General features: G+C 34.2%; 5 protein-coding genes and 1 pseudogene across 5 annotated transcripts; 5 read left to right on the top strand and 1 right to left on the bottom strand.

Moving 5' to 3' along the window:
* Positions 1 to 2,252: 2,252 nt before the first annotated feature.
* Positions 2,253 to 3,622, top strand: LOC143569604 (putative germin-like protein 2-1). Its single transcript, XM_077055475.1, has 2 exons — positions 2,253 to 2,660; positions 3,081 to 3,622. The coding sequence occupies exons 1-2, from the start codon at positions 2,549 to 2,551 to the stop codon at positions 3,614 to 3,616; spliced, it is 648 nt and encodes a 215-aa protein (XP_076911590.1). The 5' UTR covers positions 2,253 to 2,548; the 3' UTR covers positions 3,617 to 3,622.
* A 467-nt stretch (positions 3,623 to 4,089) lies between these two features.
* LOC143569628 (protein NDL1-like) lies at positions 4,090 to 8,044 on the bottom strand. The gene is made up of 10 exons (XM_077055498.1): positions 7,907 to 8,044; positions 6,290 to 6,389; positions 6,106 to 6,203; positions 5,946 to 6,034; positions 5,800 to 5,860; positions 5,627 to 5,713; positions 5,456 to 5,533; positions 5,312 to 5,368; positions 5,047 to 5,238; positions 4,090 to 4,552 (listed from the first exon to the last, which is right to left on the bottom strand). Exons 1-10 carry the CDS (start codon positions 7,964 to 7,966, stop codon positions 4,310 to 4,312), a joined length of 1,065 nt encoding a protein of 354 aa, XP_076911613.1. The 5' UTR covers positions 7,967 to 8,044; the 3' UTR covers positions 4,090 to 4,309.
* Positions 8,045 to 11,551: 3,507 nt separating this feature from the next.
* On the top strand, positions 11,552 to 16,194 carry LOC143569617 (uncharacterized). The gene is made up of 6 exons (XM_077055484.1): positions 11,552 to 11,714; positions 14,059 to 14,222; positions 14,761 to 14,829; positions 14,934 to 15,065; positions 15,550 to 15,741; positions 15,917 to 16,194. The coding sequence occupies exons 1-6, from the start codon at positions 11,552 to 11,554 to the stop codon at positions 16,112 to 16,114; spliced, it is 918 nt and encodes a 305-aa protein (XP_076911599.1). The 3' UTR covers positions 16,115 to 16,194.
* A 355-nt stretch (positions 16,195 to 16,549) lies between these two features.
* LOC143569615 (stress-response A/B barrel domain-containing protein UP3 pseudogene) lies at positions 16,550 to 18,107 on the top strand (annotated as a pseudogene).
* A 1,363-nt stretch (positions 18,108 to 19,470) lies between these two features.
* LOC143569614 (stress-response A/B barrel domain-containing protein UP3-like) lies at positions 19,471 to 20,033 on the top strand. Its single transcript, XM_077055483.1, has 3 exons — positions 19,471 to 19,561; positions 19,647 to 19,790; positions 19,855 to 20,033. Exons 1-3 carry the CDS (start codon positions 19,471 to 19,473, stop codon positions 20,031 to 20,033), a joined length of 414 nt encoding a protein of 137 aa, XP_076911598.1.
* Positions 20,034 to 21,338: 1,305 nt separating this feature from the next.
* Positions 21,339 to 23,857, top strand: LOC143569603 (uncharacterized). The gene is made up of 3 exons (XM_077055474.1): positions 21,339 to 21,478; positions 22,505 to 22,691; positions 23,468 to 23,857. The coding sequence occupies exons 2-3, from the start codon at positions 22,510 to 22,512 to the stop codon at positions 23,652 to 23,654; spliced, it is 369 nt and encodes a 122-aa protein (XP_076911589.1). The 5' UTR covers positions 21,339 to 21,478; positions 22,505 to 22,509; the 3' UTR covers positions 23,655 to 23,857.
* The last annotated feature ends 509 nt before the right edge of the window (positions 23,858 to 24,366 follow it).

The following is a 24,366-nucleotide window of genomic DNA, read 5'->3' as shown; positions in this document are numbered from 1 at the left end:
GAAGAAGCTGTTTGTTTGTTATTCTGTTATTATCAACAAACAATCAAACCGTGGAAGGAAGAATCAATAAGGAGGATTATTAGACGAACAAGTTTCTTTAATAAAATCAAAATATTTGAATCCAATTGAAATTAGTTTTTTGTTTCCAAATGGACTTACGAATAACGAATTTGGAATATCTCATCTTGTCGGGCTTTGAGCATCGGGTTTGTTGCTAGACAAGCTGTATTAAACGCAGAATCTGAAAAAATTGCTAAGTATGAGGTCCGTGCCGAGAATCAAAATGTCTTCGTTCCTTTTGCTTTTGATACATTTGGTTTCCTTACCCCCGGATGTTGTTACGTTTATGAAAAGAGTTAAGCGGATCGTGAGCAGTAAATATTGACACCGAAAAACGATAACTTTGTTTTCAGTATGATCGGATTTGTCATTCAAAACGAGGGTGAAAAACAGTTTGTTGTCTGCTCTATTGTAATTTGATCCTTTTGTAAAATTATATATGATTATCTTGTGAATTTATGAGAACTATGATCATTAAAAAAAAGTTTATTGTCTTTTTTTTTGGAACGTGGAGAGCACTTTGTCTTATTCTGGTTAGACTAAGACTACGTTGTTTTAACCGGGATCATGCTGGCTTTAGAGTTTGAGTTGGACGTTCCTCTAGGAAACCATATTGTCGTCTGCTACTTCACAGTCGTTGTGCCGTCACAAGAGCATAACTCTCTGGTGTTACACATGGTGGGATGAAAATCCGGGTGGGCTCAAGATTCAAACTAACAACCTTGCATAAGGTCTGACTCAAATCCTTCGTTACCATAATCCACCAAAAATGATACAAGTGAGAATCAAACTTGGTTTATTCTTCCATCTAATTCCATTGGTTTAAATTTGGATTTATGTTTATTCGAATTTTTTTATTCGGATATGCTGGTCAGAGTAGGTTAATTTTCTAGTTATAAACTGAATTCGAATACAAGAGACCCAATTTAAGAAAAGGGATTGGAATAATCTAACTAACCTTTTACCTTTTTTTTTCTTTTGATTCTTTTAGAAGAAGAAGAATAATAATAATAATAATAATAATAATAATAATAATAATAATAATAATAATAATAATAATAATAATAATAATAATAATGTAGTTTATAGTTTATGAAATCATATAAGTTTATTTATTGCATTTCTATGAAATATCGATGGACGAATGAAACGTTCAGTGACTTACAAAATACGAGCTAGCATAATTGAATACCGGTGTCCAATGGGTGTGACCACAGTTGACAAAACTCAAAAATATTTGAAAATCGGGTAATTGTCGATTGAAGGCGATTTGGACTAGTCGACTATAGGTGATTAAATGCGAACGATGACGGGCGTTGACTGCTGCTTAGCGGTTTAGGGGACCGGTAACTGATGGGCCTGTTAGTTTATTAAAAGTTAGCCAGCATGTATGTTGTTTGGGTTTATGATTTATGTTTGGGATTTTTAGTGGGGCCTTTCTGTTAATGGGCACAAACTAGTTCGGGTTATAAATCGGTTTGAGAGGAAAAATGTTCAAACATATCAAATGAATTTGGTTTGGGTTATAAACCGGTTTGGGGCAGTATCTGCTTGGTTTGGTGACCGGTTTGCGTCTTCAATGTCCAAACTATATGATCCTACGGGGTTGGGTTGGGTTGGAACCGATTTGGTCCAAATCGGTTTTGGTTGTTATTCGTTGGTTATAAAACTAGTTAGGAAAGTGTTTATTTGCATGACTTAGTCTCAAATTTTTCATTTTTTAGAATTGTGATCATGATTTATGATATTACATATTTTCAAGATCATGTTTGATTTTATGTTTTTATGGATTTGATCTTTGATATGAATTGTATTATAAAGTTTAGTCATAGAAAGATCTATCTTTGCACGTCTGCATTGATTAGACATTACATTAACATAAAAGTACTACAACTTTTACGGCATTTAACACGCCATTTAGACACCACGACATGTCTTACAAATCCTATGATGTTCATATGGGTTTCATATAACTGGTGAAAATGGTCATATATGTCGTATGATCTGGTCTTTGCCGAATGATCAGATCATACGGCCCATATGTTTGGCTATTATTTTAATGTTAACACTTGACACGTGGCATGGTTGATTAAGTATATTTTGACTGAGCAAGGCCGGACTATTAACAAAAGATTCCTTAATCTTTATACGTGTGATATTGACATGCATGCAAACGTGCTACAAAAAGTTGTACCACATGCATCAAAAGTTGTACTATTCTTAAACATCATAACAAAAACTCAAACAGCCGGTTCATGTCACAATAAAACAAGCATATATTATAAACTCCTCTTTAGCTGCAAACTTTTTTATGTTCCATTGAGTCATTGACCGGTTCTTAGGTTCCATAAACCGCAGGACGGCGAGTTAATTCTTTGGTAAACATTTCACTATATAAACAACTTAAGTTTACAACATTCAAACCATCAATCCATAAGAGTATAAGACCATAAACCATTTACTACCAAACCATCCTCATTGTTCACAAATGGCTCACGCTCTTGGAACATTCGTGGCTCTTGCACTAGCTTTCACCGTGGTCTGGGCGACAGACAGTAGCCCGCTTCAAGACTTTTGTGTTGCGGATATGAGTGGTCAAGGTATTGTAAAACGATTTGTTGTTTCTTATTAACTAAGCATGAGCGGTCAAGTGACTCTTTAAATGTTTTGGTAGATTTTAATGGTTCGGTTTACGGTTTAAACCAATTTTTTTTTTCAAAATCATAAGTTTATATTTAAAAAAATTGAAATGAACTGTGAACCGAATTGGTTGGATCATAAACTGCTACATTACCGGTTCTAAATACCAATTTGTCAAAATTGAATGCAAACCGAATCGTTTGGATCATAAATCGGCCAACTTGCTTATGTTGGGCTCTCCAAATACAAGAAATTCGTTATTATGAAAATCAAAAAATAATAAATAAATAAATAAATAAAATAAAATGAACTTAATTTGGATTGTCCTATCTACATGATTGGTTTTCTTACATGTAATATTCTTATATAATTTATGATAGTGTTGGTGAACGGATTCACTTGCAAGAACCCAAACTCGGTTCAAGCAAGCGACTTCTATTTTAGTGGAATGCATGTGATTGGGAACACTTCAAACGCCATGGGGTCCAGTGTGACCCCTGCATTTGTGTTCCAAATACCAGGACTAAATACGCTAGGCATCTCACTTGCCCGACTAGACTTTGCACCATGGGGCCTCATCCCACCTCACACCCATCCTCGTGCTACTGAAATATTAACCGTTTTGGAAGGCCAAATTGAAGTAGGATTTGTGACATCAAACCCCGGAAACCGTCATATTTCAAAAGTACTAAATAAGGGTGACGTTTTTGTATTTCCGGTGAACCTTGTGCATTATCAACGAAACCTTGGAAACAAGAATGCGGTCGCGCTAGTGGCACTGAGTAGCCAGAACCCTGGAGTGATAGCCATTGGAAGTGCGGTTTTTGGTTCGACTCCAGATATATCTACTGATGTTCTTGCAAAGGCGTTTCAAGTGAGTAACAATGTTATTAGTGATTTGCAACTTAAGTTTTAGCTTGGGTTTTGTTATTTAAAGAACACAGTCAATTTGGTTGTGTATTCTCACACTTGTGCTTTCCTACAAATTGTAATGTTTTAAGATCATGATTAAGAATTATAAACTTTAAATCATTTTATTTGCCTTTTTATATTTAGCTATTTTGGTCTAAAACCACAATCTCCTGTAAATCCATCAATATCATGTTAACCAATGGCATCCGTTAAAGACGTAAAATTAACCATTATATTGTTTGGAAATAGAATAAACTTAAGTCCCAAGTGCTGTTACTTTTAGGTGTTTAAGATTAGTTATTATTATTAAACCCAAATAGCATTATAATAACCACTTTTGGTGGATGCTACCAAATTGATATGTTATATAAAGTATAGAACCAAACCAGTCATGTAGATCTGTCATATATTCCTCTCAAGCAAAATGACAGATCATTGCCAGCCTACAAAAACAAAGAGTATTATTGCTTTTCATAATAAATAAAAAATCATCATATTCCACTTTACAAAATACAATGTTTCTGTTTTATGACCACCAATCCTACTACTGAATATGTCCATCATTTCAAAGAATAATATTTCCCCCTTTCTCTTATATATCTACATATATCATTATGTATATATCTACTCGTGGATACAAAAAAAATGACAAAATTTACGAATAAACTGTACGCAAACACCGTTATAAAAACGATTTCTACCATGGGATGGTAGTTGAATTAGAAGATGGCACCCGAGTTTTTATTGGTTTTAGCTTTAACCCCATGCTTTCCGGAGATAGAAGCTCGGGGGAGATGCATGATGGGTGGCTTAACGGACTCCTCGGACTGCCTGTGACTGGGCTGGGCCTATAAAGCCCATACCCCATTAGAAAATACTCCATGGGTATCAACATTGCATGTGGTTGTTCTTCTGTAACCATTGATCCACATACTTGTACCTGAATAGTTTGTAAGTCAAAGTTAAAGTCAAAACCAGAAGTTAAAATATTTTAACCTTGATAGAATTTCGTTAACCTTTTAAGCGACCTTTTATAAAATTTATAAAATTTTGAAGTTAAAAGTCAACCCAAAGTAAAATTATTAATAAAGATCCAAATTTGATATAAACCCTTCACATTTGAAGTTATTCATTGTTTGGTTGAACAAAAAGATTCGATTTTTTTAATCTTTAACACCCGATTTTACTTCCTTTGAAGTACCACAATTTTTGTTAAGCCTGGCACTTTCAAAATTCAAACTCAAAACAATTTAATGTTGCATTTTCAACACCGTTTCCATTATCAGAACGCTTATTTGTAACTTAACAGGGTTATCAACCTTTATAATTGAATCTAACGAGCTAGCATCTAACTTTTAGCTAAGAAATCAGCAGGTTTGACCTTCAAAGTCAAACAGAAGTATGATTGATCCTAAAAACAATAAACAACATTACCTCAACTAATGCACAATACCGCCTGTCCAATTTTCCAGTCATGTGAAGAGCTTCTGAATGGAATGATGAGCTGTCACCAACAAATATTAGTGTTCTGCATTTTAACTTTTTTAAACCCTCGGTAATATCAGGCCTCTTATCAATTGCTTGAAGATACCGCAACACGTTAATACTTTGCCTTTCATCCAATAACTGCATAAAATACACGTGAGCATAATAATCAACATCCATGAAAAAATGGTATTACATTAAATTGATAACTAACCTTTCTGCACGATTGAACAATATCTGATTCCGGGATTTCTGGATTGCCACGGACTTCCTAATTTAATTTGAAGATTTCTAATTAATTAAAATCTATAAAAGTTGTATTGCATTTAAACAAAATATGAAAAAAGTTGATATGTACCCTGCTGAAATATCTTTGAAGTAAACATTCTTTCAATAATCCACACATACCATAGTAATAGAGCAAATTCGACATGAACTACACGTTAAAACTATCGATTAATTTCTTATATAATCAAAAATTGTTTAAATGCAATTAATAGCGATTAATCACTATTAAAAATTAACAAACCTTATTGTAAAGCCATTCGGTCCATGAAGGTGCTTTGCAAAGAGGAGAAACAAGTATTAAACCAGTAACTCTGTCTCTATACTTTATCTGCAATAAAAAGTCAGAATTGGTTAAACTTTAAGAAAATCAGTTTACACGCCTATATTACCAACAAAATTAACAAGCCAGCATACCGCAAAGAGAGTGAGAATGTAGGCACCCGCCATTGCCCCCATGCACATCACTGATCCAAGCCTATAATAACCAGAAAACGCATGTTAAATAACTTTTACGAAGAATAAAAAATATCCGTACAAAGATTAACGATTAAATGACTTACCTAAAATAATTGAGAACCTCAAGAATCTGATCACAGAGATCCTCTACAGACAGAACAGGATCATCGAGACTTATGGCTGCTGCTCCTAACTGTTAATAATATAATTAGAAAATATATATACCCCAAACAACCGTATATATGAATTAGCCCGTTCACCGACCTCATGTCCAGGTGGACTGATGTGATAAATGCAAAAATTATGAAGAAGTAATGAAGCTGCTTCTGGACAGAAGAATAGTCCTTGAAAACACAACATATCTGTTCACAAAATCAAACCTTAATTACACCAAAATAAGAATAAAATAACATGAAAAGAATCATAAAGTTACAGTTGGTTTGCTTACGATTTAGAGCTAAATCTGGATATGTAATCAAGGGTGGTTTTTCTTGGTCTCCATACACAATTACAGACACGGACCCACGACCTGTTCGAATAATATGTTCCTGAAAATAAATTTTGCAGTATATTTTAATCATAAAGATCACGAGTCATGTAAACTGTAGAAAACTATTTTAATCAACCGACACTCATGTGTAAGCTTCAAGACATGACTTTAAAAGAATTATATAAAAATAAATAAAAAATGAAAATGTAAGTTCACAATTAAAAAGAGATTTAATAACGTAGGAATTCGATAACGACTGATAAACCAACATGAAACTAGATTGCACTTTCTAACCAGTCAGAAATTAAATAAATCACATTCTAGATAATGAGTCACAACCTCAAGATAATGACAACACAACACATATGCTTTGAAAGATTGCAAGTTTTTTTTATCATTTAAACAATCACATTAAATTAAAACTTAAGCTAAGTATCCTATGAAGATACTTACATAACATATTTCCAGAATAAAGTACCATGCTGTAAAATTTTCATCTTTTTTTTTTCAAATTTATGCAAGTTTAATCTACAAAAAAAGGAATCATTCCAAAAGCATTTGGATTTTTGGGACTTTTGTAGCATCCAAGATATAGAAACAAACAAAGAGAAATTGATGGTAACAGCTAGCAAATGTTGACAATATATACATAATTCATAAACTTCTTTACTTTGATATTTCAAGATTTTGACAATGAAAAAAAAAGTCAAACAGATCTACAATTTTAGCAATTCCATAAGTAACTTAAAATTTTTTTTTTTTAAACGAAACTCAAAAACACATTAAATAAATATATAAATAATCGAAGTTTTATATAATTTACTATAAAACGATTACAATAAAGTGGCAGGCAAACGGGCAACAAGCTGCGCCGCAACCCCCTTTTGAACAGCAAAGCCAATCCTGCTAAAAACGAAGCTTTGAGACCTAGAAGCTGAAGAGGTTCCGTGTACGACGCGCTGAACCCTACTCAAAAATTTCACAGCCTCTGGAGCCAGAAAACCAAATGTATCAAAGGCAAATGGTAGAAAGACATGTTGATTATCTAAACAAGCTTTCTCGTGTTTAACAACTTTGCCCGATTCAGCCTTCAACGCAGCCTGAAGGGTGTTTCTAAATTGGGAATGAGCATGATTTCATCCCATAAAGTGCATCATAAATCCCAGCAAATATAAATAAAAATGAATAAAAACTCATTCAGCCATTTCATAATTTTCAACCTCCTTCATTTGAATTAATCATATTATACACGGGTATTGAATAAACAAAGTCAAAGATCAAGAAAAATATACTAAAACTCATTCAGGCATTTCATCAAACACCTTGCATTCAATATTCAATTATTTCAATCTCGTGCATTTGAGTTCAAATCCAAGTGGGTATTGTAGAAATTGCACAAATCAATCATATTACACATGGGTATTGAATAAACAAAGTAAAAGATCATAAAAAGTTAATAAAACTCATTCAGGCATTTCATCGAACACCTTGCATACAACATTCAATTATTCCAATCTGGTGCATTTTAAGTTGATACTGCATTAAATTGAATGAGAAACTGAGATTAAAGCGAACCTTGCCACCGAGATAAATGGTTTCCATATCAATGGAGACGGAATCACTTGAATCCGCCATGGCTGTGTCTTCTTAAGCTTTCTCTCTCTTCCACTTTATTTGGGGTATTGTTTTGTTTTCTCTCTCTAGAAATAATAAAAACTCTCGTGTACCTCTCTTATCATTTATAAGCAGCTAGCTGTAAGCTTCGGTGGCTTATATACGAAGCAATTCTTTCCCTTTTTAAAAATAGAACGAGGCGTTTTATACTGATCGAAAACCATAAAAATCACTACTGATATTACCGATATTAATTATGATATTATTAACACTATGTGTATTGTAAATGATAACGATATGTGTTTTACATCAACTGAAAAGTATAAAACTGTATTGATACCAGTCCCGTTATGTTACAGGCACCGTTACCAATGTTGTAGAACTCGCTAGGTGTTATTGAAGCGGCGGGATAGAGAGTATCGATTAATCAAGATTAAATGTTTTATGCGGTTTTTTCCATTTATACATACATATATAAAATTTTCGATTTTGACAACAGTTGTGATTTATTCGTGACTAGTTAGTGGAGTACCGACAAATGATTAATTAGTGTCTAGGTGTGATTTTTACAACTCCGTGTTTTAATTCGGTTGGTATCAGTTATGTTTGGCACGAGACTTGTATATTTTTGACACTCGGTACAGTTTATGATGCTAGAAAACGGTTTGGTTTGAATATCTTTTTGTTTTTAATTTAGAAAAAATAAACTTAATCATAGCCACGAATTTAGTTGTTTCTTAATTAACGAACGCAAGTTATAACAAAACTAAAATTAAAGATTAAACATGTAAAGTCGTATATTGTTTATAGTTAAATAATTAAATCTATGATTTAATAAAATACTACTTCATATATCTCTATTTAAGTGTCATGGTTTAAAAAATTACAAAGTTCAAATATATTGAATGATTACTTTTTTATATTACTAAATGACAATAATGTCATTGAAAATGGGGTCAATTATATTGTTTATTTATGTTAATTGTATGTGTTTAATGGTAATTTGAAAATTGACTAATAAATTTAAAAAATGAACGTTCATAATGACAAATAAAAAAGAAAATATAGACAATTTTAATGGGATGAATGTATTATTATATAGGATTATTTAATGTATTATAAAAAATATTGTATACACTTTCTTTTCCTAAATAAATACTAGAAAATGAAGAAAATAATGGGGAGGTGCGGTTAGCCTCCACCGACGGTATTCCCTCTTGGTCAAACTCAACCATGGTTACCGACATATTATTATTAGCCTTCTGGATCGTCATGTAGTAATCAAGCTCACCTTTGTTTTTCTTTTAGAAAGTAAACAATTTTCTTTTCTTTTGCTAGGTTGATTAAAGTAAGACATATATTTTCAATAATAATTGTAACATTCAATTCACTTAACAATCAATATTGTAGTTTTATTTATTAAGAGTTTCCGAAATTTATTTTAGTTGTCCGACTTAAAACATTACTTAATGTCACAGTCACACATCTTGATATTAATCTTACTCGAATACGTTTAATTGTGGTATGTGGGGTTCACAACCTGTCAACATGCATTTTGTTTAAAACGTGTTTTTGATATTTTTATTTCAACATTTCTTATGAATTCAGCATCTATCATTCTCGTAGTGTATTTAAGATTTATTCAATTTTACGTTGTAAACCTCGTATTAAAATAAAAACTCGTACACAATCGTATCGATTCAACATTTTACATTCTTTTTCTGTTTTTTCAAACCCATGTCCTTATTTGTATCAATGGTATTTATTTGGCTATTCATAGCAATCATTTTTTTTCCAATAAACTTTTAATAATATTAACACAAATCAAGCTACATTTGAATAACGGTTAAGCGGACAAAAAGTTGCGCCGCTATCTTCTTTTGAATCGCAAAACCTTTTTTTACTAAATATCAATCATTAGTTCCTCAGACTCTTATTAACCATTAATCATTAATCATGTTCTAATTCACAAATTCTTTTACTTTTGGTCTTGTTATATTAGTAGATGTTTTATATATATTTTTTATTTATGGGTAATTATATGTTTTGTGGTTACTTTCATTTGTTAGTTGGAAATTGTAATCAAAGCTTCCTAGTGAATTATTGTTTAAGAAACAATATTGCACGTTTTTTTTTAAATATTTGAATGACAATATAGTCAACTTTTTTTAAAATGCTTATGAAGATATAGTATCACTCTTGTATATATCAAAAACATTGTGTTTGGACGTGAAACAACTCAGTTGAACACTGATTTTGGATTCATAAACAGCTAGGTTCAAGGTTTTTGTCATTAAGTTAACAAGAAGAGTTTTGACTTTTATGTTATTGGTGTAAGGTTGTTAATAAATTAGCTTAGATTGTTCTTGTTTATTAAGTTATATCATTATGAAAAACTAGGTAAAATTATATACATGTTTATTTACTTTTATCACCGTCTTGTTAGGATGTCAATGTAATTCGAAAATTTGAATTATTATATATTAAAAGACAGAGTACTAAGTTTAAAACATTCTACTTTGGCCACCAAAGTTACATATACTTTAAACTTTACCCACATAAGTTTTGCACATTTACACTTTTGATATAAGACTCTTAGCATTTCAATTTTGTTCACAAAACTTTTTTTTACGGTACTGTAAAGAACCGACCCGATACCAACCGAGTTACCGGTGTGTCCCCACCGTGACGCCCCAGTTTAAAACATCTATACATAGTGGGCTTGATTCTATCGAGTTTTCCAGCGAGGTAATGGGCATAGACATTAGGGTTATATGTGAATCAAGTTTGAGCTGCCGCAAGATGTGGGGTCTTTAACTTGAATTTCTTTTTGAGTAGATTCGAATAATAAACATATTTTGTAGTTGTAAAGTTGTGTCCTTGGGCAACTATTACCTTAAAACAAACTATATAATGTAACTCCTAACCTACTACAACTTTTTTTCCTAAACAGAATAATGCTTTATTCTAAAATAAGTAAAGTAAATATGTTACATAAGAATAACTTGAAGTTGTTTTGTTAAACTTTTGAGTTGCTATTATTGATAAAAGAAAATAGAGAATCGAATTATAATTCATTCTTAATTAAAAATGACCATGTGATTATCATTGCAATATTTTAATCAAATTAATTAATTGATTATTTTTCATCACATTACCTTTTTAGCCGAGAACAGGTTACTTGGCTTGGTGATTGTTTAAAGTTGTTTTTTCAAACTAATTATTATTAAAATATATACTCTCATATGACAGATATAGTTATAAATGTTTATAAAGCGTTACATTTATTTATAGTAAATTGTTTTTTTATTGTACGTGGTAACGCTCATATAACGATATAACTCATTCAGCTTAAAAGAAGTTTGAACGAATGAACCCTAACATTTGATTTTGTTAGTTGTTTTGGTTCATGAGGCACATCCCTTTAAACCCGTTAATAGTAACATGCCCCCCCCCCCAGTGTCGAATGTGTGTTTTATATTTGAACTTTTTTTTCGGCATGCATTACATATATGAAAACATGGTTCTAAAACAGTAGAGTAGTAGATTAAATTGAAAAACATTTGAGGATTTATATTTTGTTGTTATGTAGCATTGAGGGTAATGATGGTGGCATTAGAGGCGATGGTAATGGTGGTGGTGATGCGTAATGGTGATGTGGTGGCATGTGGTGTTGAAAAAAAAGAAGGGGGTTTGCTTTGCTGGTTATCCGGTGGTGTGCTTGTTGATGCGAGAGGCAGTTGTGGTTTGTTGAATGCGGTGGTTACAAGTTGGTGCTGGAGGATGGCTGTAATGGAGGTGGATGATTTTCTAAGGTTTAGTCTTTAGCGGAGGTGAAGGGAGCATACAGATAGTCATTTTACATGACTTAACTGAAAATTTTAACGAAGTCAACTAGTAAGGACCATCAATGTAATAAAATTCAACTGTTAAAATAAAATAAATATTGAGGACCAACGATACAATATCTATATATGATTATAGGAACAACCAAGCAATTAAATTAATTCATTATTTTTTGTCAAACACATATTTAAGTTAGAGATAATGACCGAAATGACTTTTTTTTTTACCACCAAGGTTTCTTGACTAACCCATTCAAACAAAAAATACCCAAAATAATCACTTTTTAAAATGTTGGATCCAACATATTAGAACTAACATCCGACAAATCTATTTGACACCCTTTCATTTTTGAACCAACCACATCTAGACACGTATACACTTAAACAGTCGCCATAAATCTATTTCGTGGAGCTTCATATTCATTATGTCGGGCCTAATATATATTCTCATACGTCATATCTATTCCATCGGGGCCCGATGGAATACATATGGAGGTCCGTTAAAATAGATTCGAAGGCCCGACATAATAGGTATGAAGCCCGATGGAATAGATTTATGGCCAACCGTTTAAGTGTATACGTGTCTAGAAGTTGTTGGTTCAAAAACGGAATAGTGTCAAATAGACTTGTCGAATGTCGGTTCTAATACGTTGGATTCGATTATTCCGTTTTAAGTTAACCAAATGTGGGGACACAGGACTGTCCACCATGGCACCAAACCTGCCAATCAAAACCAAGTAACCACGTGTACTTGTACCCAAGGGCAATTTCGTCCAATTACAAACACCAAACTCAATACACCATCACGCCCAACGGCAGTATCTTGAAGCTACTGCAACTGTCTAACGGTGAAACTCAATCAAACAGTGATGTTTCATTCATTACTCGTCAGCTTATTATCATTGATTCAATTATCGCATTGTGCAAAACCAGCTGGAGTTGCTCGGAAAGACGATATTCCGTTTATTAAATGTCAAGTCTGCGAGAGCCTCGCGAAGGAGTTACACAAACAAGTTCAAACAAACAGACGAAGAAGAAGAAGGTGATTAAAACATTTAACTCATTATCTATTTATCTGTATGATTTTGTTATATAGTTTGGTATACTTGCTTGTAGTTTGATGATTTATGATGACCTAATTGTTACGTTATTAAATTAGAACAGATTTTGTTCTAGTAATAGAGGATTAACCGATTAAGCATCTAGCATTTTATTTCTGTTAGTGTTTGTAGTTTTGTGTGTGTGATCGTTGTTTATCGAGTTCGTATCAGATCTCATGTGCAATGTGAATGTAGTTGCACGATTCATGAGTGACCTAATTGTTACGTAACTTACGTTATCAATTGAGAATGTAGTTGCACGATTCATGTAGTTGTAAAAATCGTTAGTCGGTAGTCAGTGTCGGTCTAGATTAACTGGGATTAATTGGATCTGACTTTAATGTATATTTTTCAGTTTTGTATACACAAACATTTTTATATGTATAATGTTCAGTTTTATACATACACAAACATATTTTGGCCGGAAATCGGCTGGAATCTCGCTGGAAATCGCTAGTTTTCACTAGAATCTTGCAAGAAACCGTTGATTTTGGTCGGAATCTCGCTGAAAACCGCTGATTTTGGTCAGAATCTCGCCGGAAACCGCTGATATTAGCCGGATGTGACCGTTGACCGATTAATTAGCCGACTAGCCTAAAATTAATCAGTGAAGTGGGGACTACTGATTAATCGGTGCCTAGTCGGGATTAAGCATCTAGTGGATTTCGTTAGTATTAGTTCGTTTAATAGATAAACGAACATGAACAAGGAATTTCGGTCGAATAACTAAATAGACGAATACAAACAGAGGCCGTGTTCGTGAACGTTCGATGATGTGTTTGTTAGCGTCCGTTAATGTTCGTTAATTATTGTTTGCTTATGTTTGTTCATTAATGGTTTTTTATATATATTTAAGCAAAAATATTAACTATAAAAATATATATGAGTAGTATGTGATTATTTTATATAATTAATGTAAATAAACATATGAATATGAATGCTAAAAAAAACACCAACACAAACTTGGTAGCCGGCCCGAATCGTTGACACTGACCATTCTTGGTTAGACAAATCAAATAAAACATTGTTTGTGTTCGTGAACCTTACACGTACAAGTTCATTTACTTAATGAATGAACACAAGCAAGAAATTTTTTCCGGTTAGGTGCTCGTGAACCGTCTGCTTGTCCGATAAAAACTTATCAGATGATGAGATGAGCACAAACAAGGTCTTGTTTGGTTTGTTTACAGTCCTAATTGTTGTTTATCAATTTCCTATCAGATATCAGAGTATGATGTGATTGAAATTTCAGAGAACGTGTGCAATTTGAAGAAGCAAGAAGCTGACTGGATCCTGAAAATTGGCATTGTAGAGCAAAGTGATAGATTGGAGGTAATTGTTCACTTGATTTCAATTATTCTATTCTGTTAGTCACAAAGTGTGTGGAAAAGTGGAATATGGTTAGGTTTTACTTGATAATATTCGATGGCGTATAGGCATCTGAGAAGTGAGCCAGTAAGTAAACAAGTAGGTCTAGTACTAGATTTTGGTAATTTATGCCATTCCATAATTTGATACTGTGGTCCAGCTTATATGATGTGGATAAGACGAATATGGATTCAAATCCTGCTTACCTATTGCTAGGAGAAATGAATATGGCTTACAAAGTTTCGAAAACTATGGAATAAAATGGTATAAAAGCATAGCATTTTTATAGCTTAATGCCTTTTGTTTTTGGCCCATTGGTAGCTTAACGCAACATGAGAATATTACATGTTTGAAAACATTTGTTTCCACATGCATAGAAAAGTAGAATCGAGAATGTAGACGTTGAAATTTGTTTAAAGGAAATTGGTATAAAGTACAAGCAAATGGAACATTATTTGATTCTTTGGCTGGTATCTTATCTTTTTATTCGGTCTACTTGCAGCTTGTTGAACAAGATTCTGCAGGACAATGTGGTTCAGAATGCAAAACCATCGAACGAGCTTGCCAAGAGGTAACAATTTGTTTATTTTTTTACTTCAGCATTTGTTATTTACCTTGTAATGTTTTTGTTACCTTTTAGTGGTATAATTTATAATACTTTGGTGATTGTTTTAGGTTATAGGATACTATGACACAGATGTTGCAGAGTATATTTATCAAAAGAAGCCTACTTTGAGCTCTTTGGTTAAAATCCTATGCAAAGATCTCACTAAAGCATGCAATACCAAGCCACCACCAGTTCCTAAGGTAAATCTTTTCATGATGCGAATATGCTCCTCATTCCATGATGATTACAATGTATGAACAGAATTTAGCGATTTGACTATTTATCACATGTCTAAAATCTAAATGTTTATTAATACTGATAAAATATGGAAGCTGGGCAGCTCTGAAAACATTCTAAAGAGAAAAAATAAAAATATTGCAATTTTTCACGAGACACTTAGCAATAGATGTTGCAGACCCTTGCACGCCAATTTCCTTCGCACCATCTGTTTCACATGTGAACAAGCATGATTAGTCCAACAATTAAAACAAAAAAAACCTAAATTAGTGATGAAAAAATTGATCTTTGGTTCAGTGAGCTCCATACTCTTCTGATTAACATAAAGTTTTCGGTTTCTTTGGGTTATTTTAGTTTCTGTAAATTACCAAGATAACCTTACTTTAATATTCTATGTTGTAACGGATTTATTTATTTATTTAAGTATTTATCTTGTAAAATCTTCAGGATCGAGAGCCTGGGGAAATATTTGTCCCAAAGTCAGCAAAAGAGGCTGAAATGGAAAAGATGTTGAAATCAATGGAGGGTATTCCTGGAGCACCTAGCATGAAAATGTACTCAAGGGAAGAATTAATGAGTGGAAAAGGATTCAACGATGAAGACGATGAAGAAGAAGAACAATCAATCCCTTCAAATTTGGTAAGAATCTTGGAATCTTGAAACAGCAATTTCAACCCATTTGCTTATGACGCATGCATTAATTATAAAATGATTAAAAACGGACAAAAGGAACTTAAAGTTAGCAGCTTTGACCTATTACTCAACCTTGATCTCTAGAACTAGTGGCTGATAAGTGAATGTTTTGGTTTTTAAGGGAAAGATTTTAAGGGAAAAAGAAAGCGATAACAAGAAAGTGGATTGGAAGCAAAAGATTACAGAAGGAATAAAAAGTGCTGGTGAAGCAACAAAGAAACATGCCACTAAAACGGCGTTTAAGTTGCAGAAATGGTGGAATGCAAAGAAGGCTACCTTTACACAGCACAAGTCAAAATCTGCTAAAGTTGAACTTTGAGGTTTGCTTCTTTTTTAAAATATAATTTTGTAATCTTATTTTCTTTTTAGAATTTATTGTATAATCTTTGTTTATCTATGAGAAAAGATAGGATAATTAACTTATCATAAGCAATTCACACCATCTTTTTTTCTAAAGGGCTAATTACATGTATTTGCATAATATAAGTTCTAAATTGGCCATCCTATTTATTTTGTTTCCACATATAGTCAGTACAGCTTTCAAGTTCACAACACCTTGTTTCCTCTGTGTGTGTGTGTGTGTGTGTGTGTTTGTTAAGTAATTAAACACGAGGTGAAGTTGTCCCAATAAAAGAATCCAGGAACCGGCCCGAGTTTACATGGAAGTAAATAAATAGTGAACACCTCATGATGAATATTCAAAGCACCATCCAGATTATTATTCTATATTCCTGCACCAGAGCTAGGTACCGGAATGTCTGCATACCACCAAACTGTTAAACACATCGTCCTCCTCAACGTCAAACCCGATGTTGACTCTACCAAGGTCAGGACCATGATAAACGAAATAAACGGATTGGCTTCAGTCGACCTCACACTCCATCTCAGTGTTGGAAAAAACTTCTTAGATGTTCATCTACCCCAGTGTGTTGTGGTTTAACTAGCAAAGACTAAAGCGCCACATCAACGTTATTGTCATTGTCACATAGACAGTGGGTTTTAACTAGCCCAACCCTTAACAAACGTGTTGTGGGCTAACTAGCTTTTGTCTAGATTTATTTTACAAAAAACAAAATATAAAAAAGTGATTGTTTGCTAGTGGGGTTGGACTTCCATCTTTTGAGCCCTTTGGGCGCCATTTGGAAGGGGCCATGGCGCTGGAAGTGTTGTGGTATGCCTATGGTTTAACGGGCGATGTGGAGGACGTCGCCCCCATGCCGCCTCCACAACACCGAGTCTTACAAAACCATGATATGCATTTGTACAATTTGTTTGGTCTAATCCATAGGTAATGACAAAAGATTTTATATTAAGACCTTCATTTTTCAACCACCCCAAGACACATTAACTACCTTTACTTAAATTATTATATTATAAGTTTTTAACCACTAAAAAATCATTCCTAACCTTATATCCTTCAATAAAATAAGTGTGATTATTTAGCCTCTAATGTTGAACAAATAACTAACAGAAAAAAACAAGACAGAGTACTACAATAATCATATATGTTTTTAAAGATTCCAATTAGTTGTACGTACCACCGGCCAAACTCAAGTATGTGTATTTGTTTAAGTAATTAAGCACAAGGTGAGTTGTCCAAGTTTACATGGCAATATATATATATATATATGTAGTGAATATCTCATGATCAACATTCAGAGTACCATCATTATTTCCACAGGAGACCGGTACCAGAATGTCTGCACACCACCAAACCGTCGAACACATTGTCCTCCTCAGACGTTGACTCTACCAAAGTCGTTACCCTGATAGATGACATAAACAGATTGGCTTCACTTGGCCTCACACTTCATCTTAGTGTTGGAAAACTCCTTAGATGCTCATCTACTTCACTCAACTTCAGTCACATCGTCCACTGTCGTTTCAGTTCAACATAATCTCTGCAGGCGTATAACCAGCATCCGGAGCACCTGCGGGTCCTTGAGAGTACACAACCGGTAATTGGTGAGTTCATGGTTGTTGATTGGATATCTGACGGTGGTAGTGGCTCGATCAGGCCGTCATCGGTGATGAGAGTTACGTTATTGAAGTCAAAGGAGGGTTTGGTTGAAAATGAGAAAAATAAGTTAGTGGAAGGACTTAAAAGTAAATTTAAGACGAGTGAACATATAAGTGTTGGTGAGGCTTTGTCTCATGAAATGGCCAAGGGGTACTCGATCGCTATGATTGCGGTTTTTGATGATGTGGAGGCGATTGATTCAGATGCAGAGCTGGCAAACTTGCATGAATCGATAGGAAAGGATTTTGTAGAGAGTGAGGTTGTCGTTGATTATGTGGTTCCGTTGTTGTAGGTTGCAAAATATTGATTGATAATTGTTCTCGTTTGTTTGAATAATTTGCTTGTTCACTTGTTTGCAATAAAAGAAAAAGGACCTTTTCCTTCAACTCTGTGTAGTAATGCTACATTCTACACGATCTAGTGAGTGTACCTGAAAAATGTGGCATGCATGATACCGATGGGTAATTATTCAACAAATACCCACTGGCTCGGGTATGAGATTGGATTTGCAATACTCGTCCCATGTGTTCTGAGTTTGGAGAGAGAGGGGGGGGGGGATTGCTTAGCAACTTTGTATTGAGCCATTAAGAGGACTGACCGATTAAGAGGTAGCCTCTGAATCGGTCAGCTTGTTTCTAAAACTTACCTCATTAAGAGGCTTCATGAAACATTACTAGGTGTCAATAAACCAAACACACTCTACTCTTACCGATTCAGAAGAGGTTACCGTGACATCATAGCGTCTATACCCTTCATTTGCATATAAGAGAATTATAAAATTATCACAAAAGGTTAATTAAATAATATTTTTTTACATTTATATAAATAAAACAACACTCAGTTTAATTGTTTTATTGAATGATTATCATAGTAGTTTTATTGCATCTTCTAACCATAATAGCAATCTCTCTCATAATTCTTAGTAGTTACAAATCATGACATGTATTTGACTATTTGTACACTTATTTTAGTCTAATCCATTTGTTACGATAATGACAAAGATTTTACAACCACTAAAATAAGTGTGATGTTTTTGGAAGCATATTTACTCTTAACGAGTTATAAATGATCACGCTAACAGAAAAAAACAAGACATAACGCTACAGAAGTCATATGCTTATTGTTAACCAATTTAACACGACCATTTTACATGGATATATAAAGATAGTGAGCATCTCATGATCAATATTCAGACCACCATCTAGATTATTACTCTCTATATTCCTCTGCCATTGTAGCCACCTACCAAAATGTCTGAACACCACCAAACCGTCGAACACATCGTTCTGTTCAACTTCAAACCCGACGTTGACTCTACCAGAGTCGCAACCATGATAGACGAAATGAAAGGTTTGGCTTCACTCGACATCACACTTTATCTTAGTGTTGGAAAAATCCTTCGATATTCTTCTAGTTCATTTAGCTTCAGTCACATTGTCCATTGTCGTTTTAGTTCAACCGAATCTCTGCAGGAGTACGACCAACATCCAGAGCACTTGCGTCTCGCTGGGAGTGTAATACCGCTATTTGATGACTTTGTGATTGTTGATTAAATAAATAGTGAACATTTCATCTCATAATCAATATTCAGATTTCAGGGTACCATTCATATTATTACTCTCTATATTTCTCTGCCACTGGAGCCACCTACCAGAATGTCTACACACCACCAAACCGTCGTCCTCTTCAACATCAAACCCGATGTTGACTCTACCAAAGTCGCAAACATGATAAACGAAATCAACGGTTTGGCCTCACACTCCATCTTAGTGCTCCTTAGGTGTTCATCTGCTTCACTCAACTTCAGTCACATCATCCACTGTCGTTTCAGTTCAACAGAATCTTTGCAGGCGTATAACCAGCCTTGAGAGTACAAAACCGGTAATTGATGTTGTTGATTGGATATCTGATGGTGGTAGTGGCTCGATCATGCGAGGATCAGTGATGAGAGTTGCGTTATTGAAGTTAAAGGAGGGTTTGGTTGAAAATGAGAAAAACAAGTTAGTGGATGTAAATTTAAGACGACTGAACATATATAGCTGTTGGTGAGGCTTTCTCTCATGAAATGACCAAGGGGTATTCAATAGCTATGATCGCGGTTTTTGATGATGTGGGGGCGGTTGATTCAGATGCGGAGCTGGCAAACTTGTATGAATCGATAGGAAATGATTTTGTAGAGAGCGAGGTTTTCGTTGATTATGTGGTACCGTTGTCGTAGGTTGCAAAATATTAATCATTAATCGTTCTGGTTTGTTTGTTTGTTTGAATGATTGCTTGTTTGAAATAAAAAGAAAATGGCATTTTCTTTAATCATTGTCTAATAATGTTTTATTCTAGTGGTTTTATTTCTTTATTATATGTATTTTGAAGATACTATTTATGGGTAAAAGAATGTCATTTTAAACGAGTACTATTGACGTGTCAAGTAGACTTCGCATGATCACATGGATTATATGAGATACATATGATTCGTATGACCCACGAAAAATTGTCTTATGAGTTCTGTAAGGGCGAAGCCAAAAGGCCCGTATGATATCTTTGGGTGACACAAATATAACCAAAAATATTTCGAGGCGAAAAATGAATTTGCTAAAAGAAATGAATTTGAGCCCTAAATCATTTTGATAATTAATAACTAAATTTATTATTATACAATGAGCTAAAATAATTAAGTTACATGTCTTGAGTTACATATCTATTCAATTGTAATATCTACTTGTGGCTCAGTGGTAGGAAGACTTGGGTTTCAGTGGAAACGCAAGTTCGATCCCCGTTTGTATCACTTTTGATGGATTATGACAATGAAAGATTTGAGCTAGACTTTGTGAGGTTGTCAATTCGAATCTTGATCACACCCAGGTTTTCGTCCCATCATGTATTACGATAAACAACTATGCTCCTGTGGCGCACAACGACTGTCAATTGGCAGCCGACAGCATGGTTTCTTGTCATGCATTACGCTAAACCGGTCAAAACTGGTTTATGATCGGTTTTTGTTCGGGTTGAAACCGGTTTCTTACCATGTTACGATCGGTTTCGGTTCGGGTTTTGATCGGTTTCGGTTATGGTTTTAACCGGTTTTGGCCTGTTTCGGTTCGGTTAACCGGTTTTGATGAAGAAAATTACAAACTGGTTCCAAACCGACGGTTTCAATCGGTTCCAAACCGGTTTCTACATAACCGGTTTCAACCCGGTTCGCTTTTCGGATTGGTTCGGTTAACCAGATTATTTGCCCGCCTCTAGCCCAAAGTAACGTGACACCTGTTAAAACAACATAGTTTGGTGAGAGTAATACAATGATGCTCTCCAAATTGAGAAGTACAATGGCCTAAAAACAAAACGAAGGACGCAGCTCTAAAAAAACATATCCATTAAATTCCTTATAAATTAGTTAAAATAAAAAATACGAAAACCAAAATCAAAACCGAAACCGAATCATAACATCAGTTTTAAAAATATAAAACCAAAACTTTGGTGTTTTTAATTTCGGTTCAGTTTTCTCGGTTTTAGCCCATTGGGAAACACCAATCCCGAACATCAGGGCTAGGTGTCACAATAAACAATTCGCTAGCTATCTTCTCGCACAAGTCCACACCTTCTCTATCGGAGCCGTTTACAGGTTAATCGGCCACAGAACCAAATCGCCTTTGCTCTCTCTCACCGGTATACACTCTTTCATTCAATCTTCACTTATTATTATTATTATTATTATTATTGTTATTATTATTATTATTCACTTCAGATTTCGCGTTTTATGCTTTTGTTCAGTATATCTCTATACGATTTGATTAGTTCTGTTAGGTCAATACTTCGTATGTTCATTATTGTTATTATTATTATTATTTGCTTCTGTTAATTGTATGAACTTTGTCCGTCTGTGAATCTGTGATTTGTTAGGACTTTAGTTATAATAGCCGAATTGAACTGCGAGATTTGAACTAGATTCGTGTTTGAGGTTTGATTTAGGGTTGTAAACGAATCGAGCCGGTGTCGGTTCGAGCTCGTGCTTGAAATTAAGCTCGGCAGCTCGGCTCAGCATGAGCTCAAAGTTAAATGAGCCTACGAGCGAGCCAATGAGCCAGCTCGGATCAGGTCGTTTTAAATCAAGTTATATTCGAGTGAACTACGAGCCGTGAGCTTTTTGAATAGCCCTAGTTCAATTGATAGATTACACACATAGGGGTGGAAACGAGCTGAGAAGCTCGCGAGCTACTTGTGATCGGATAGATAAAAAGCTCAAAACGAGCCGAGCTTTTTTGAGCCCAATCCCGAGCCTCGAATAAAGCTCGTTTAGTTATCGAGCTCGACCATTGTATGGGAAGCTTATTGAGCCCTGTTTGTGTATTCTTAAGTTTTACCTCTTTTCGACTTCTATGTATTAATTTCACACTGCACAGCCGAGCTTTGGCTCGTTTGAGGTAGTACACGAGCTCAAATCAAGCTTAGGCTCGTTTAAGGTTTTTCAAAACAATTAACAACGAATATAAATTAATTAATTAATTAATTAAGTAATGATAATATAATATATGAGTTGAGTCCGAGCTTAAATAAACGACTTACGAGCCGAGCTCGAGTTTAGAATAAGAGCTCAAAACGAGCCGAGCTGGAGTTTGAGCTCTCGTAAGTCAAAACGAGCCGAGCTCATTTCAATACTTTATCTGGAATCATTACAAGTAGTGTTCGTTGCAGATAGGATGGCATCAAAGTTGACGCAATTGCAGTCAAAGGCATCTCAGGCATCCCAATTCTTGTCAAAACATGGAAGTGCTTACTACAAGCAGCTATTGGAGCAGAACAAGCAGTATGTTCAAGAGCCGGCAACTGTTGAGAAATGCAATGAGCTGTCCAAACAGTTGTTCTACACTCGTCTCGCCAGGTTAATATATTTTATTAAAGTTGCTATTTTATTTACTTTCAGGAAAACAATTTTTTACGTTCGTATAAGATAATAATGTAAATGAAGTTGCATTTTTGAGCGAGGATAAAACAGGCTAAGCCCATTGAAAACTTTTAGGCTGCAAGTTTTCAGTTCACTTTTATAAATGGTTTGTTTCACTTTTATTTAAAATTTGCAAGAGAATATTTCAAGAATTTGGACGTGGTAGATAATGCTTATGTTTGAACTTAATACATGTACATATTGGTTTAAGCATGCTTAGTATAAAGTCATACATGCCAACTTAATATGCATTTAAGCATGCTTAGTGTGAATCATACATTACAACTTAATATACATGATTTTACACTCGGCTTCAAAAATGTGTCATCGCTAATAACAGACGGTGCTGCAGATGGTTAAACACTTAAACCAGTTGTGTTTATGCTTCTCTCATATGTTTATCATATATATGATTTCACTAAGCATGTTTAAGTTTATATTTCATTTGTTATTAGCAAGAACTAAACTTGAGTTCAATGCTTAAATGCCAACATTTTGAAGTTAAGCTTTATATGTGATATCAGTAATGGACCCCGCAAGGGTAAACTGGGCCTAGTAAATGACTAGAACCTGTATCATTTTATTCGTTTTGAATTTCTAAAAAGATATAGTTTATTAAATTTGGTTTCCAAAATGATATTATAATAAATAATGTGATTTAATTTTGTTATGAAACCATAAGTTTTCTAATTTCTTCTATGCATATTCTGCAGCCTGCCTGGCCGTAATGAATCATTCTGGAAAGAACTCGATTACGTGAAGAATTTGTGGAAAAACAGAAAAGATTTGCATGTTGAACAGGCTGGGATTGCGGCTTTGTTTGGGCTGGAATGCTTTGCATGGTTTTGTGCAGGCGAGATTGTTGGAAGGGGTTTCACAATCACTGGTTACCATGTTTGAATTTTCAACAAGGAAAAGAAACTCACATAAAAGAAAACATGTTTTTACGTCATGACCGAACATGATCTCATCATGGAACTCGTGTAATGTTTTACTTCTTCATTCTTTCTTGGAAATTTTGATGCTGAGAAAATCAGTTGTAATCTGGTTGCATTAATAATCTCTGCAAGTTTAGGGTATTGACTTTGGTAGTTTGATCAAAAGTGCTGGCATTCTATCAGTTGATCCGGGTTATATTTACAAATTTAGGGTCTTTTCTTATGCTTAAACTCACACGCGAGTACATAAAAATGAGCTCAAAACTTTTAACTAGTCCGTGTCAAGGCTATGAAATATGGCACAAAACTTCTTTAATGTTTTCTTCTGTAATGCACGGTTAACTTGATGGTGTTTATTAATCAGACTCCGGTTAATAGTCACTCTTTCTAAGTAGCAAATTTTAAGTGTCGAGCTCAAAACGTCCTCACAATAAGTTCATTCTATGCACGGTTCATGTGACCCTGAGACCCTCTATAAAAACCTGGTGCTGAACTGATAAACATGTTTTAATCTATTTGTTCAACATGTTTAATGAACAAGTCGTGTTTTGATCTACTTACCTAACTCGATACAATGTTGGAGTTCTGATAAACTTATATAAAAATGTAGTCAATGTGGTAAATAAAGTATGTCTGCATGACGATCGTTAATTCAAAACTTTATTCTTTCAAAA

Source organism: Bidens hawaiensis, unplaced genomic scaffold (assembly GCF_021521415.1).
Source record: "Bidens hawaiensis isolate Kalapana, Puna unplaced genomic scaffold, B.hawaiensis_p1.1 tig00024623_1, whole genome shotgun sequence".
Lineage (NCBI taxonomy): Eukaryota > Viridiplantae > Streptophyta > Magnoliopsida > Asterales > Asteraceae > Bidens > Bidens hawaiensis.
Note: the sequence above shows the minus strand (reverse complement) of the source record. Positions and strands in the feature narration are given on the sequence as shown.